Source organism: Opisthorchis viverrini (assembly GCF_000715545.1).
Source record: "Opisthorchis viverrini unplaced genomic scaffold opera_v5_31, whole genome shotgun sequence".
Taxonomy (NCBI): Eukaryota; Metazoa; Platyhelminthes; class Trematoda; order Opisthorchiida; family Opisthorchiidae; genus Opisthorchis; species Opisthorchis viverrini.
In genome coordinates, this window is record NW_008751688.1 from 1,734,048 (window position 1) to 1,749,451 (window position 15,404).

Consider the following 15,404-nt stretch of genomic DNA (forward strand, 5'->3'; position numbering starts at 1 on the left):
TGGATAATGGGGAGCGATTGCTTCAGTTGTGTGCAGATCACCGTCTGTTCCTGGCCGGTGCAAACTTCCAACACGCTCACTTGGAGGCCACTTACCGGAAGACAGTCAAGGATTCAAGTGGACCATGTGGCTATCAATTACCGACAGGGAGAAGCAATGAAAGCTTACCGTTTCTTTTGGGGTATGCAACTTAACTCCGCTCATGCCATTGTGCGGGCTCGGTTATCATTTCACTTTCCATCAGCACTACACTGAAGGGACGTAGCAAATCCGTTTACTAGCTTTGACAAGTTTCAGTAGCTCTAGAGTATTGAGTAGCGCAAGAACCTCACACGAAAACCATAGTCCCATTAGCGTGGTATCTGTGGCAACTAATGAGCTATCTGACATTATTTTCGGAATCAATCTGGGTTCCACCCTGATCGGGGATGCATTGACCACAATTTTATCCTGAGTTAAATTCCTAAACAGCGCCACTCTTTGATACTTAAGTACCTGGGCGCTTGGGTGGACATGAGCACTTGAAGGTCGTTCAATCTGGGGGCCCCAATAAAAAGGTATCAGGAACCGAAGTGAGAAAAGGCAGGAGTGCGGTGTTACGCGTTTCTGGTGAAGGAGGCATAATGAAAATACATTAGGGATATGATGGTACAGGGATTCTCGGGGACTGTCAGTGCTGTCGGGGATCTGAAAATAGAAAAGTGCTGAATAACGAAGGTAACAGAACAGCATTAGCTATATTGGCAACAATATTTTTACTCAGGGTGACTGAGGACCGCGTATTGTGGGAAGGTGTTTGCTTCCAAACCCTGTCTTTCGAAGACAAGGGATGCGTTGGGCAAACTATCCTCCTGGTGAACTAGTTAAGGAAAAAAATGACAGCCTCGGAAGTATTTTGTCAGGTCATCGACAAAGGCACGTAAAACAAGGAACTTTTGTGCCACTTATGCTCAGTACTGTGAAGTTTCACAGATTCAACTGCATGCGCTGAAATAACGACTGTCGTAAGTTGCGACACTGGATATATATATATATATATATAAACAATGAATGAATGGTCAAAAGGTGGCTAGCTAGGGTCACGTGGTTGCCTTGTGGGTCCAGCTTACTAGTAATACATTTCCCAGCCTATCGCGAAGCGGACACCTTTAAACTTGACTGATAGGCTTTCCTCATTCGTCAACAAAGCGTCACCTTAATGTCTTGGATATTCCAGAGCTTAAAGCTCACAGTGATGATAGAAGTGGTTTTTTGTAACAATCGTTATATGGATCAGAGTGAATATGTAGGCCATATAGGTGTACCCAGGGTGCGTCCCATGTGTGTGCAGACCACCAGATACCCTATGTATACGCCGGGAGTACCAAATGCTTATTTGTGTCCATCGCCCTAACTCAAAGGGGCTGTCAGCGTTGGAAAACACTCAAGAGAGTAACTGACCTTCGTGAATCGCTTCAATATGACGCCTTAGGCTCGATTTCTGGGAGAAAGTCTTACGGCAAAGTTTGCATCCAAAGGGTTTGAGGCCTGTCGCTGAACATTTTGACAAGGAAAATTACCTTACCTTTATGTACAGCATCAATGTGCTTGTGGAGGTCTGAGTTCCTGGTGAAACCTTTGTAGCACAGCACGCATTCAAAAGGTTTGACACCTAGGGAAAGTGAATAGGGCGAACAAGGTCATAAGGCGATCAGTTTTTTCTGTTTGAATGCGTAAATACAAAAAGCAAACACTTTAGGAACATCCCTCCTGACCTCGTCACAAATCGCACAGGGAACGATGGAATCGGTATCTGGCCGACGGGTTGGCGCTATGCGCAAAGTTGGCCATTGATTGTGGATTGTAATCAATCAGGGTATTGTTGCAGCCGGCTCATTAACTTTACAGAACAGCCGCACTTAAGTAATTCATACCATGGTTTCAAAAACAACACCCCGGGGGATAAAAGTGTCTTCATGAACAGTGCAGAAGGAAGCCAGTCAGTGTGCCCGCAAATCATCAGATGGCAACATCAGTGTTCAACACTCATGCTTCGCTACTGTACGAGAACGGTTTACTCGAAACGGTTTACTTGCGAAGAAGAACAAAAGTGGACGCGGAAAGGACTTAGTGCTAGCTTACTGGTCATTCCGAGGTGGTTACACTTCCAGACACATTCAGGCAATCCGAATGGGAACTGAACAAAAACGCCGTTGACATCGATTAGCAGTCATATCCTGCAGCACCTCCAACCAGAAGCAGTAGGAGTCACAAAGTTTTTCTTTTTAAAGTCAGTAAAAAGACGAGTAAACTAGAGAGGTGTTAGACTACGTCAGTAATTTTGAGGTTTACATTTTCAAATGCTTAATAAGAAAAGCTGAGAGCATGAAAAACCACGGACAATGGTTAGCTGCCATATCTTGCAGTCTCCATTCAAGCACAAGGAGCGCAATGACCCTATCGCGGAAAGTAAGCCGGACTAAAACCCCAGACTTTCGGGAGCCTCACCCGTTTAACTAGTCACACTTATTTGGGCCGTTTTGAGAACAATCGTTTCACCAACTAATGCGTAACAACCCAGTCGACACCGAAGTGAAATATATTTTCCCGTCAAATACTATTTGCCCCTCCCCCTGGTGAAGATTATACCAAGGAGCGCACTGGTTAATTAGCCTGCTCTGAAAATTGTTAGGATCACGGAAATCAGACATTATGGTAAAACGTCCGGTACCTGACTTGGTTCACTTGCCGATCAACCACGCGAAGGAGAGTCGCTAAGACAGCATAACAAAAAGTGGACCTGGAATCGATATGCTTTCGTACGAACCACCGGGTATGGAAGGTCCGGGTCACTCACCTTTGTGGACGGTTTTGATGTGGGCAGACAAATTACAATTCTTTGTGAACACCTTGTTGCAAAATGCACAATTTAGGACGCGGAAGCCTGAAAACCAGAGTAAGGAAATAAGATTCCGATTTACATCAACCGATTATATATATGTATATATAATTGTAAAAAACTAGTGGGGCTTAACCAACAATGTTTTAGTTAGAGCTTAGGTACTGTTTCGCCATGCTATGAGCTCCTGGACGTATCCGGCTGACAAGATGGCAAGTTCACTGCACATTCAAGTGGGCAGGTGCAGCTGTGATTTGATTCAGTTGCCACCGCAAGTTTTTAATGTCCAGAAATACCCGAAGTATCCATAAAACTGAAAATCCAATGAAGGCTTTGTTCGGAATTAACATGTCCTGAAAGGTGTTTAGCCTGCGAGAGATGACCGAAAGCAGTTTGCATCCAATGGAGCATAGCGAGAAACCCTGTGACTCATATCTTCAATTGAAGTGGCGAATTCGAGATCGTCCCACAAATAGTCCAGAGGAGCAAGCTACATGTTCAAAATGGTTAGAACGTATCCTTGTGAATTAAGAATTCACGATAGGCTGTTGTAGGATTCTGTAGTTTTCTGTCAGACTGACGGATGGAGAGTATGGCAACGCACTGGATATGATAACCCCAAGCTGATACAGTAAAATCCCACGGCACTAAATGGTTTTACTGTGGGATACCATTATCCCGTGTCCTCACAGATGTAGAAATTGCCAGTCCTAGAGATGGATGGTCTGGACTTTTACGTTCCAGTGCCGATTCGGAGCTGTCATTTGTTGCACTATACGAAGGATTCAATACAATTAAGTGAAAACAATGAGATTAAAGATGAAGTTAGATAGGGACGGCATTCCAAGAGAACTCATTCCCAAGGTCCTAGTGTTGACTGAGATCCATCGAATTGCTACTGGGTGCCTGTTCACTCATACTAAAAACTTATCTCCTAGTATTGACACTGGCCCAACAGGGGCGAGTAACTCGGACATTCGTTCAGCCGCAAAACCCTTTCAACGCCTAACCGCCATGCCACCGGAAGGATATTACTAGCAAGACACTGCAATGCAAATGAACCCAAACGAGTGTTAAGTCAAGATAGGGACAGGGTCCCCGAACAAACCCTCCCACTGCCTCGTACGTCAGACTTTTGATTCAAAGGCTCAGGATGGGGTGATTCAACCAAACCCTCTTTCTCGGTCTGAGCAGCCAGGAGGTATTATTTGCCCGCACAGATCTTTGCTCACCGATGTCCATCCCAACCCCCTTCCTGCCAAACTAGCAAACGTCGCTAGGTCACTTGGCTGTCAGTTATCGGACTGAAGGGTCTTATGCACCCGCTTCCTTTTGACAATAAACTACTCCTTTCTTAACCCACGAGATCCTTTCTACGTCCGTACTGTATATCAAATTGGCAAACAGGCAACGCCCGCCGAAACCTGATACTCTCTTAGAATTGATGTATGTTGTTTCCGAAACAAGCACACAAGACACAAGCGCGGTTATAGATATTAAAACTCCGACGACTTAATCAGTTCTTTGACATTTCTCCCTCCGTGTGTCCAGTGATCCAGAAGCGATGACTCGTGGAATATATGTCGTGGGAGTTGCAATCAACACCAGAGCTGAACGCACTTTGCTGGATTGGATCACAGTGAACAGTCGTCTTTGTGCCGTCCGGTTATCCAGCTCAATGAAGCTTAATGCATCGACATAAAAAGCGGTGCCTGTTTGTGGTGTCGGCTTATGCCCCAACGGACTGCAGTAGTGATGCTCAGAAGGGTACTTTCTATTGAGGCTTATCCAACCTCATTCGTCAAGCAAGAAGCACTGACAATGTGATCCTTGCGGGTGATATGAATACCCAAGTCGGTCGTCCAAGCTCATTGGAATCACATTTGGGCGATCGATCCGGAGTCGATGCTCGTCGCGCAAACAACGTACAGCGATTTCTCCAGTTGTGTGCTGATCACGAACTGTTTCTGACCAGTACGAAGTTTTAACGTAAACGTTCGCACCGCGTAACCTGGCGGACAAAAACTGTAAATCAGCCGTGGACCCAGTTTAATCACGTGGTCATCGGCCACCGGTGGAGAGCCACAATTCAAGACTGACTTTCATTCTGGGGCACACAACTTTATTCCGATTATGCGTTCACGTTCGTTTCCATTCAGACCCTCGCAGATCATCGAGAGGCATGCTAATCCACCATGTTCCAAGAACTACCATATCAACAGTATCGATCTGTCTACAATAAACCAATACCGTATTGCTAGTGAGCGTGGCAAAATGTGAGAGGAGCTATGCTAGTAGCGTTCAGTGCTTTCTGTCCGACTTCTCCGACACGACCGAACGATCACTGGACATCGCCGAGATCGCTAGTCGTGACTGATACCAGCAGGCAGCGAGTACAAAGGCACACGTAAATCCCTCAAACGCCAAATAGTGAAGAGTCTAAGGAAAGACCGAGAACTCTGGTGAACATCGAGAGCTCGGGTACCGGAGCTTGTTACCGGAAACAGCTGCGCCCTATATCAACTGATACAGTCGACTGGCCCTGAGAAAGCAGAGGTCATTGAAACGATAAGTGAAGAAGGCAGCTCATCAATTCACTCACAAAAACGTCAACTAGAATAATGGGCCAAACATTTTGAAGAGCAGTCTTGCTTCCCCTCCTGCAATACAGCCTGTGGAGGGCGCATAGGGCGATCGGAATGTAAAGCTTAATCGTCCATCGGCGGAAGAAAAAATATCGCTATTGAAACGTGAGAAGGCGCAGGGACGGATGCGGTTTGCATTCAGCCCTTTTCAAAGAAGGCAGATAATCCCTGGTGACCCATCAAACAAAGCTTATTGCGGCGACATGGAGCAAAGCTAAATTGCCTCCAGAATGGGGTATGTCGACAAATATTCTTACCTTCTAAAAGGGTATGCGGACGCTGTGTGAAAACTACCGTGGTATCATCCTGGTAGCTGCGGATCGAGGATGCCCTCTGGTTTGATCGTTCGAAGGTTGATTGGAAACAGGGAGAGACAGATCCGTGAAAAACAAGCTGGGTTCCGTTCACACTTCCATCCTCCGACCCTGCTTCCAGGGCCAACAACTGCTGTCTTCTTTGACTTGAAAGCTGTCTTTAAGTTTGTGAGCCGTCTAGTATGGCAGTATGTGGAGCAAAGCTGCTCCCCACGAAATATTTGCTCTGTTCATGGCGCTGCACGTCAACTCCTGCGTCTGTTACGAATAGACTGTACCTTACCGTGGTGTGACGGTTTGTGAACCTCAGCGATCCATTGAGCTATATTGGGGAGTGTCCCTGTGACACTCACAGTCTCTCATACCAGGTTGGTCAATGGTTAGACGCCTGACGAACACAGTCTCCTGGCCCTCCAGGTTGGGGGTTGGAACATGTGGCGACTTGTTCCGTAGAAATGGTAATGCATTTGCATTTCCCTCCAAACACCGCTGCCTTGCGGTTAGGCTTTTGAGCCAAAGGCTTTGGTTGAGGACCCTGATCGTCCTCCTGTCTAGGTGTGGGCGCCTTGGCAGTATCCCAGTTCACGTACAACCATGAATTACAGCAGTGAAGCATCGGTGTTGAACACTGATGTCATGCTGTCAGTGATGCTGATGATGATGATGCAACTCCGGCGGACGTATGATGGTCTAGGGTAAGCTCTCACCTGAGTTCACGACATCGAGTGGCATCAGGCAACACTGTCCTCTCTCACTTTTCCTCTTCAATTTTTCACTGATAAGATTAAGGAAGACCCACTACCAGCCTCTAAGGCTTGTGGGGTCGGGGTGCTCTAAGGGTATTCGCCCACATATATCGAGCACACAGACGATATAGCTCTTCTGAGATCTGACGCCATGGTAGTGCAGACAATATTAAATAATCCAATGATTCTGCCTCACGGTTTGGCATTCTATTCACACCTGCAAAGTGCAGATTGCTGCTGCAAGACTGTGTGGGCTCGAACCCTAGTCTTATGCTTGCGGATGGGTCGATTGAGGTAGCAGGCAAACTTATCTATCTGGGCATCTGTATTAGTCCCAGTAGTCTTGGTAAAGGCATTTCAACCCGGACTGGGAAGATCAGAGGAGATTTGTTTGGGTAGGTATGACACCAGCATATTCGACAAGGGTTAAGTTTACAAAGCTGCGGTGCGCTCCATATCATTACACGGGTCAGAAACCTGGTCGCTAAGCTCTGAGGACGTCAACAGACTTTCAGCGTACAATCATCGGTGTCTTCGGAGCGTTGTACGAGTCTAAAGGAAATATGGATGGTTTTCGGAAGAAATAGGTCGCCCAATATAGACGAACTGAACACACCGCCTCGACTGCGCTGGCTTGGCCATGTGCTCTGTATGCCAGTTGACTGAACTTCTCGAAGGGCTCTTTCATCACAACCACAGGAAGGGTGGGAATGAGTCAAATAATGACCTGGCAGCGAAGTATGAAAGCCATTACCAGAAAACCCAGCTGCGCTGACCATTACCATCTCCCCGGATGGGGACCCCCGAGGTGTGATACACCAATGGTGAGACATTGTCAGACAAAGCCCAGTTGCGTCCTCAATAGCACTCGTGCATTTAAGCTATTGACTTCAATCCATAGCTCCCCTCCTGCTCTTCCCAGTTAAAACTCCAATAACAACCCTGTATTTATACATCAATTATATCGGCTACCGCCTCCAATGCGCAGCTATCTACCCGACCTCTCCGAATCATCGGTGAACAAAACTGTGGCAGCTAAAACCACTGCACGGCAAGCACGCTGTTTTTACAGCTGACGGTAATCTATAGATCTACAGAGTTATAGATCTCCTCTAGGGTCTATCAGCTTGTTGATAAGGGAATCCACCTATCAGGCCTATCTAGGTATCCACACTCGGGAAGTGAAAGCAAACTGAAGTGAATACAAATCCAGACAGGATATATCAAGGTATACCGGTTTATTGTGAATTTGACTTGCCTGAACTCTGACCATCAGCACCGCCGTTGGAACTTGTACTTTCTCCAGTGAGGCCGCTTAAGTCGTACTGTTCAGAATCGATTTCGGTACCTGGAATATCGCTAGAAAGGCGCATCTCAACTTACCTTCATGCATCAACTCGAAATGTTTGTGCAATAAACTAGGACTGGTGAATGTTTTACCACATAAACAGCATATGTTGACCATTTGAGCTGAATACGGAGGCTGATTCAAATTTCACCAATTTACCTTCGTCACAAGCATTTGCGAATGTCGTTCCGACTCCCGGAGATTCGTTCATTCGGTATTTCTTTAAAAAAAAGACGCTTTAGATATGGTCGAGCAAAAGGCAGAGCGGCTCAGAAAAAGAGGGATAAAAGGAAATATGGGATCACGTATGATTAAAGGTTCACTCTTCTGTTCATTCATTCCCCTCCCCCCCAAAACATCAACCACACATCAGATAACTCAGAAGATTTCCATCTGGACAGCTCTCTCAGATAAGAGCATTAACACAATAACAGAGCATGCTAGATGAGTCTGGGACGGATCAATCAATCGACGTATCATTCGATGCATCAAGCAATCCGACCATATCATTCAAAAGGACAACGTACCTTCTTGTTCAAGTTTGAAAAATTATATTCACTTAACGCCTGATGACGGACTGGCTCTAAGCTCGCCTCGCACAAGAAAGCAGGAGTATAAATCACGGAACAACTAGTGACATACATAATCGACGAGCTGAACTTGGGTCTATTGCTTCTTTACTTTAGCACGGATCAAACAGAATAATTGTATGAGGTAAGAGAGGGACTGCCCGAACAAGTGATGTGGATACGAATTTTATACAGCCCCGAACTACTCACATGTTTCGAAGAACATGGATATATGCTGTATTCACTCTACTACCATGATAACTGACCAGTTTCTAAGCTTCTTCAGTTTAATGGAATTAGCGAAATACACTCGTCTTCACATGCGTTCGGTTCTGACTGACGGTCTAATTGGTTTAACCCTCGCTCACGATAATCTTCAATTGAATTTGTGCACACAGGCCGCCTCATGTTTCAGTTGCTATGATATTTGAGATATCGGAGTAGATTTTCTTGAAGATAACTACTCACAAAGTGGGCTGTCAGACAGTTTTCAGTAAACTTAATGGAATTAATTTCTTTTTTTTTGGAAAGAAAAGACGAATCGTCTACCAGGTAACGAGTAACCCACCGTGCCAGCGGCGTTGGACCACAAAATCTTATGAAACCTATAGTTGCGCAACAAGGAGAAAGTTATCACCTAAGGAAGCCTTTTTTGGAGGAAGCTATTTCTTGCATCAAAGAAGCACGGTTGTCAGCATGGGAGTCTGTACCAATGAAGCCGATGCTCGCGAGGGGTGTGATGTTTACTGTGCATACTTAACACTGCTGACCCCATCAACCTAGGCTTTACTTAAAAAGCGACATTTAAATTTCGAACAAGCAAGTGTACCCTGAAGGGAGCGAGAATGGTTTATAATGTTATGGAAGGCAAAGTTTCACGTGATTTTTGCTAACCTCATTTCTGACTGACGGATGTTGGAAGCTGAAGTTCATATCCAGGTTAGCTGGCCTACTGTCTCAAGTTAGTACCATAGTTAGTTGAGGGGTTGTGAGCCGGAATACTCAAGTCAAAACAAGCAACTAGATGATACCGATTCTCACCCCGAACACGGTCTCAAGCTAGGAAAATACCGCCCTCAGTTTACGAGATTCCGCTGTAGTTTGGTTTTAAACGGATATTTCATCCTATCAGCGAGGCCCCTCATAATGAAGAGCCGAGGAGCACTGTACAGTTGCTCATCCTTATTGGGAATCATCAGCAGTGAGCGTTTCACAAAGCTCTGTTCTGAACCCGCAACCTTCCGATCAGTGTGAGGCGCGACAACATTTCAACGTGCGAAATGAAGGAGACCAGTTGCTGGAACAGATCTTCACAGGAGACTGATAATCATCAAAATGGCAACAATCGGGACCAATTGGGAGGGCAATGCATAAGAAATCCTTCAACAAGCGTTTCACTGGATGACAACAGTTAGGTCCAGTTACTGCGAGTGGCTGGATCCGCTGTCTCCCTCACTCAACTGACTCTTTACTTTCGGCAGTTACAAGGAAGTCACTGACATTTGCGCGCGCCTTTTTGAAGTGATCTCATGCTAGTTGCACGCGTAGACCGAAACTCGGGCTTGGTATAATCGCCAGTTTATTTCAAATGGAAGTCGGCAATGCAAAACAGTGATCACTAAACTAGCACCTTCTACTGAATGACTGTAATCGTATCGTTAGGATGTAACACCTTTTCGGTGCCTAGTTGCCGTGCCATCCGAAGGAAGCACGAGGGCTAAAATACTGCCACGGCGACCAAGCCTAGACAGGGGAAGTCTAAATAAAGAGGCCGGATTTGAATCACGGACCTTCCGGTCAGTTAATTCGTATTCTAACCACTGAGTGACTATAAGTGTGTTCAATCAATTGGAAGTTTGGAACCGATTGAGAAGTCATCGTTTTAGAAGGGCTTGGCGAACAATCGGTAGTTATTAACTTGGCGGCGTTTCGCTTCCGACACAAAGCTTCATCAGGCCAAGTGAGCAGATCACCAATTTGGCCAGCTAGACAGACGGAGCGAGTGGCTGGATCCGCTGTCTCCCTCACTCAACTGACTCTTTACTTTCGGCAGTTACAAGGAAGTCACTGACATTTGCGCGCGCCTTTTTGAAGTGATCTCATGCTAGTTGCACGCGTAGACCGAAACTCGGGCTTGGTATAATCGCCAGTTTATTTCAAATGGAAGTCGGCAATGCAAAACAGTGATCACTAAACTAGCACCTTCTACTGAATGACTGTAATCGTATCGTTAGGATGTAACACCTTTTCGGTGCCTAGTTGCCGTGCCATCCGAAGGAAGCACGAGGGCTAAAATACTGCCACGGCGACCAAGCCTAGACAGGGGAAGTCTAAATAAAGAGGCCGGATTTGAATCACGGACCTTCCGGTCAGTTAATTCGTATTCTAACCACTGAGTGACTATAAGTGTGTTCAATCAATTGGAAGTTTGGAACCGATTGAGAAGTCATCGTTTTAGAAGGGCTTGGCGAACAATCGGTAGTTATTAACTTGGCGGCGTTTCGCTTCCGACACAAAGCTTCATCAGGCCAAGTGAGCAGATCACCAATTTGGCCAGCTTTTAAGACAGACGGAGAACCAAACAGTAAGACCTCTTCAGATTAACACACTAGATCAATGCTGAAAAACGATTAAAAGGTCTTGTCAGTTCGTGTGGTTAACTAAATGCAGGTGACGGGTTGGGAGAGTTTCAAATTAGTTTTGGTCGGGTTTGGTTCCTTAATCTTCCACTTCAGAGTGCTTCAACTGTTGGTTCATATTGGGTGCCACTGGTAAACTTCGTTCATTTTCATGGGCTTGTGAGTGCTATAACTTAGTTGGGGGAGGGAAATTGGGTGAGACTAAGCGAAATTCAGACTCAAGTTGCTTGTGTTGATTACCTTTTTGATAATCGCACACCAACATCTGTCAGCTCGGCCGATCCAAAACCGTTCTACACATGCTTGCCAGTTCTACGACTTTTATTCTATTAACACTGAGATGCTTGGCGAGTTGTTGTTACTATAGTTGTTAATGAAAGTATAGACGTCACAGATACGACGACTGATGAGGAAACCGGGTGAAGCAGGCTACTATATGAACACATCATCCTGATGTTCTGAAATGGATGGGGGCTTGCTTGGAGGGACACAAGTAATTCTGAAGCATTCCACAGATCACCATAATTACATACCTGATACGCTGCCTTATGTGAAGAGTGGGTGGGACGTACGAAAATCAGCCACTACAACGGTCTCAGAAATTAACATAAGTAGAATCTAGGGTGCATGTTGAACTGATGGTGCGCCACAGACCCTCGTCACATAAAAATGGTTCAAGAGGTCTCTTTCAAAACAAGCTGCTCATTATAGATAAGTTAAATATTCTACCCACAAAGCGGAAATCCCACACGTGGATCGAAAGCGAACTAAATAACGTGGATCACTAACTACCACTTGCTTTGTAACACGTGTGAATTTTGACTATGTATTGGTCTGAAATCACTTCTTTTCGCGTAAAAGGAGGGTGGAAACCCTGGAAACGGACATTCCGGAGTTGAAGAAATTTGTCAGGACCATCTTCTGAACCCTCCCTAAGCGTCCCACCATCGGTCGTCAATTCGTACTGGAACGAGATCGCCACATTCTTGCACAATAAATGGCGTTTGGGCTGTAGCACGATACTATCAGGTCCACTAAGGCGCTGGATATCGGATCGGGGCGAGGTGGACATCTGAGATGGATATCGGATAGAGCAGCGACGCTGCTCAAATCGCGCAGAAATGTTCCAAATGGTTCCGAACATATCAGACGTCAGGCGAGAATTAGTTTGCAGGCCGAACCTGAATCCCGTTGGACACAGAAAGGTAAGGATTTCAGAGAGACACAGAAAGCCTGAAATTTCAAATTATTTTACTTGATCCGTGCGGCCGGTCCCCAGGGGCTTCCTGTGGGTGAACTCATTGTCATCTACTATCATTCACAGAAACACCAGATAGGAACACTGGTGTCCCAGTGCCACAAAACCATGTCAGTTAACTACAACAAGGCCTACGAATTGAAATAACGAAGAACTGGGTTGATCTGACCCCACATTCACGCTCCGTCAGTTCACAGACTGATGGCATTAATTAATGCGTCCCAGAATTTCCGTATTTCTGTTTCCAGGGCGCATTTGGTCCGTAGTCCTTAACACGTTTTTCTAAGAGAGAAATGCCCCCTATGTTTGTCGCAAAATTATTTGTATCTTCAGAATTCTTGAAGCGTGGGAATATTCAAGAGCTCTCCGAAAGCCTCAATATACAAGGTGGTATCCGAGATGCGTGGCCACTTCTTTTCATTTCGGTTTCGTGGTTGGCTAGTAAAACGAACGCCAAGTTTTCGAAACCCTAGTGACCGAATAGCTGACGAAAACCCAATCGGTCATCGTCGCTACACCCAACCGCAAAATTCCATGGCGAAAATGTTGATATGAGAAAAGGGGTATTGGGCATGGATTACGGTAGTTTGGATATACGGGTTATCTCTATGAAAAAAATCAACCAGCCGCGATAACACCTTCAGGGTTTCGTAGTTGTGACCTGACTGCGCTACGTACCGCAGCTTCAGGCGGGTGAAGTGAATGCCCAGCAAGATAACGGCTCACCTGGATACTCCATGTATATTTGTTCAGTTTCTTCACAAGCGTGAAGTAAACTTGCATGCCCAAACTATTTCGTGCGAGAAAAGCTGTGAAATCTGCGGCAAGGCCACAGGATCACCAAAAGTTTAAAATTGCCGCGATCGCTCACGCAACATGAATTCAAAGGGCTACAGTAGATTCAGCAATACGGGCACTTGGTGTCTGTAAACAGGAAGCAGGGCAAGAAAATCCGGTATAATAACCACTCCCCTATTCAATGAATTCTTGTGAGTTCCGTGAGCAACTCGGTAAGGTGTTTCCTGGACTGAGCGGATGGGATTTCTGAGCTATGCTGGGACGCCTTGTAAGTCGATGCCACGCTACAGGCATTCGTTCCTGTCTTGTCTCTAGCACCGCTTAAGCCTTCTCTTGAAAACTGTACGCTGTGTACTCGGGTTCATCAACTGTGTTGCTCACTCTCGCCTCAGTGATAGGATTTTATTTCCCCTAATTCTGCCAAAACGCAGTCACGAATTTCCAATATCCCGGAGCGAAAAATCTCGTGCTCGGGAATGTCGTCAAGTGATTTTTATGGTCATCTGAGGTCTTGAAAGTCCACAGCACGAACTGCCGAACGAGTGCAATAAGGCAGTCAGGTGCTTGGCTACTTTAATTCGTGAGTGCCTCCTTTAAAATTTTACCAGTTTGTCAAGATAACACTTTAAATTTTCCGTGATCACGGCATCCGTGCCCGATTATTTCGTCTGCGAAGCATACCTATACAACACTGTCGGATTAAGCGCGCCACTCTAGATGAGTTTGTGGTTTCCGCAAACCGCGCTAGTCACTTGTTTCCGTGGCTATGGCCCTAGTGCGTTTTATCCTTTCATCCGCAGGGAGTCAAACGGCGGTGTCGATATTGCGGTCGACCACTCCATGTGATTTCTGTCCCACTGCGGATGCTGTTCGAACGGCTGTGGGAAATAAAAATGGGGTGAAAATGACTAACTCCACGACTTTGTCATCTGTTCCTTTGGTTACAACGTTTCGGTACCAACGTTAACTAGATCGGACGTCAGACCCACTTGGGTAAATAAGTTTCGCCTTCCTGGTCTAAGTGGATATTCTGCTGTATGTCAATGAGTGAATTTGGTGTTTATAATACAGGGTCCAGATGGCGGGATGAGAAACAACGGCCGTAATTCTGCCAAAACTGCGCACTAGGTCTTAATACAAGGCTGAATCTTACTAGCACATGTCCAGTCAGAATTAGATTAACTGATAGGTAGACAAAAAGAATCTAACCGAATCGTGTCGTTTGCTTATCTGTTTCCGGGCCACTGTTGGAAGGGCTCCGGAGTTCTTGCCTAAACCCTGCATGGACTTTGCTAAAATGCTTCGGGATGTGGTGTATAGAGTGGAGATACCTGCAACCAAAACAGTGCATGGCGGAACAAGGTGTTTTAATCTGGTCTTTCGGTTACGACGACTAGCTAGAATCTCAGTGGTACGCCGAAGCTTGGGAGGCTGTTTGGTCCTTGGACTGGCATTCGCTCGGATACTGACTGGTTGCCGTAATGCTTTCATCGCTGAGCTTCATGGGCAGTCTCCGCGTTCGTTTGTTGGGAGTTTTTGGGTCTTTTTTTGCCACGTCACTACAAGCTGCCCAAAAGGCGGACAGTCCAAAGTATACGCTGATATCTGGCCGGATATTCAGGGGCAGTTATTTACTTCTTTTCGTCTAATTCCATGCCTATTGTTGTTTCTTTGAAGTCTGCCATACAGGTTTGCGGCCACCATGCAATAGGTGGTATCCTGTTGGACAGATGACGGAACGCGGCGCCCATACGTTATTGTCTATGGTAAGCGAAGTCACTTACTGAGCGTTGGAGTGTCTTTGAAGTGTGGTAAGTAAGCTTCGACCACCATCAGCGACCCGAGTAGGTGCACCAACAAGAGCCTTTCATGGTGTGCAAACACCAGTTGATTGAACCAGAAAAAGCGTTCTGCTCACATGCGGGCACTTTTTGCCGACGGTTTACCCAACTTCGCCTTCACATGAGGTAGACAACCGCAAAGTTAAGATCTTTGGCAATTCAGCATAAGAGGCACCGATCATATCGATGCATGTCTCTGTTACCCCCAGTGTATGCAACCGGTCTAAATGTGACTGAAACAGATCAGAGCTGCATTCGGCACAGCGGGCTCACTGTTATTATGATTCTGTTTAAAGATGTATGTAGATAGGTAAAGAGGTTTTTTTTAGTTAAGTCTTACTTAAATGCATTTATTTTTCTTCCCTGCA

The 15,404-nt window shown here is 45.8% G+C and overlaps 2 protein-coding genes across 2 annotated transcripts; both read right to left on the reverse strand.

Moving 5' to 3' along the window:
* Positions 1-1,437: 1,437 nt before the first annotated feature.
* T265_13048 (hypothetical protein) lies at positions 1,438-13,180 on the reverse strand (the record flags this gene model as incomplete). Its single annotated transcript, XM_009166892.1, has 7 exons — positions 1,438-1,527; positions 1,565-1,651; positions 2,837-2,923; positions 7,854-7,931; positions 7,967-8,053; positions 8,091-8,151; positions 13,124-13,180. Coding segments are annotated over 7 exons (546 nt in total), but the record flags the coding sequence as incomplete, so codon positions are not given.
* Positions 13,181-13,977: 797 nt separating this feature from the next.
* T265_02582 (hypothetical protein) lies at positions 13,978-14,686 on the reverse strand (the record flags this gene model as incomplete). The annotated part of the gene is made up of 2 exons (XM_009166861.1): positions 13,978-14,073; positions 14,405-14,686. 2 exons carry the CDS (start codon positions 14,684-14,686, stop codon positions 13,978-13,980), a joined length of 378 nt encoding a protein of 125 aa, XP_009165125.1.
* Positions 14,687-15,404: the final 718 nt, after the last annotated feature.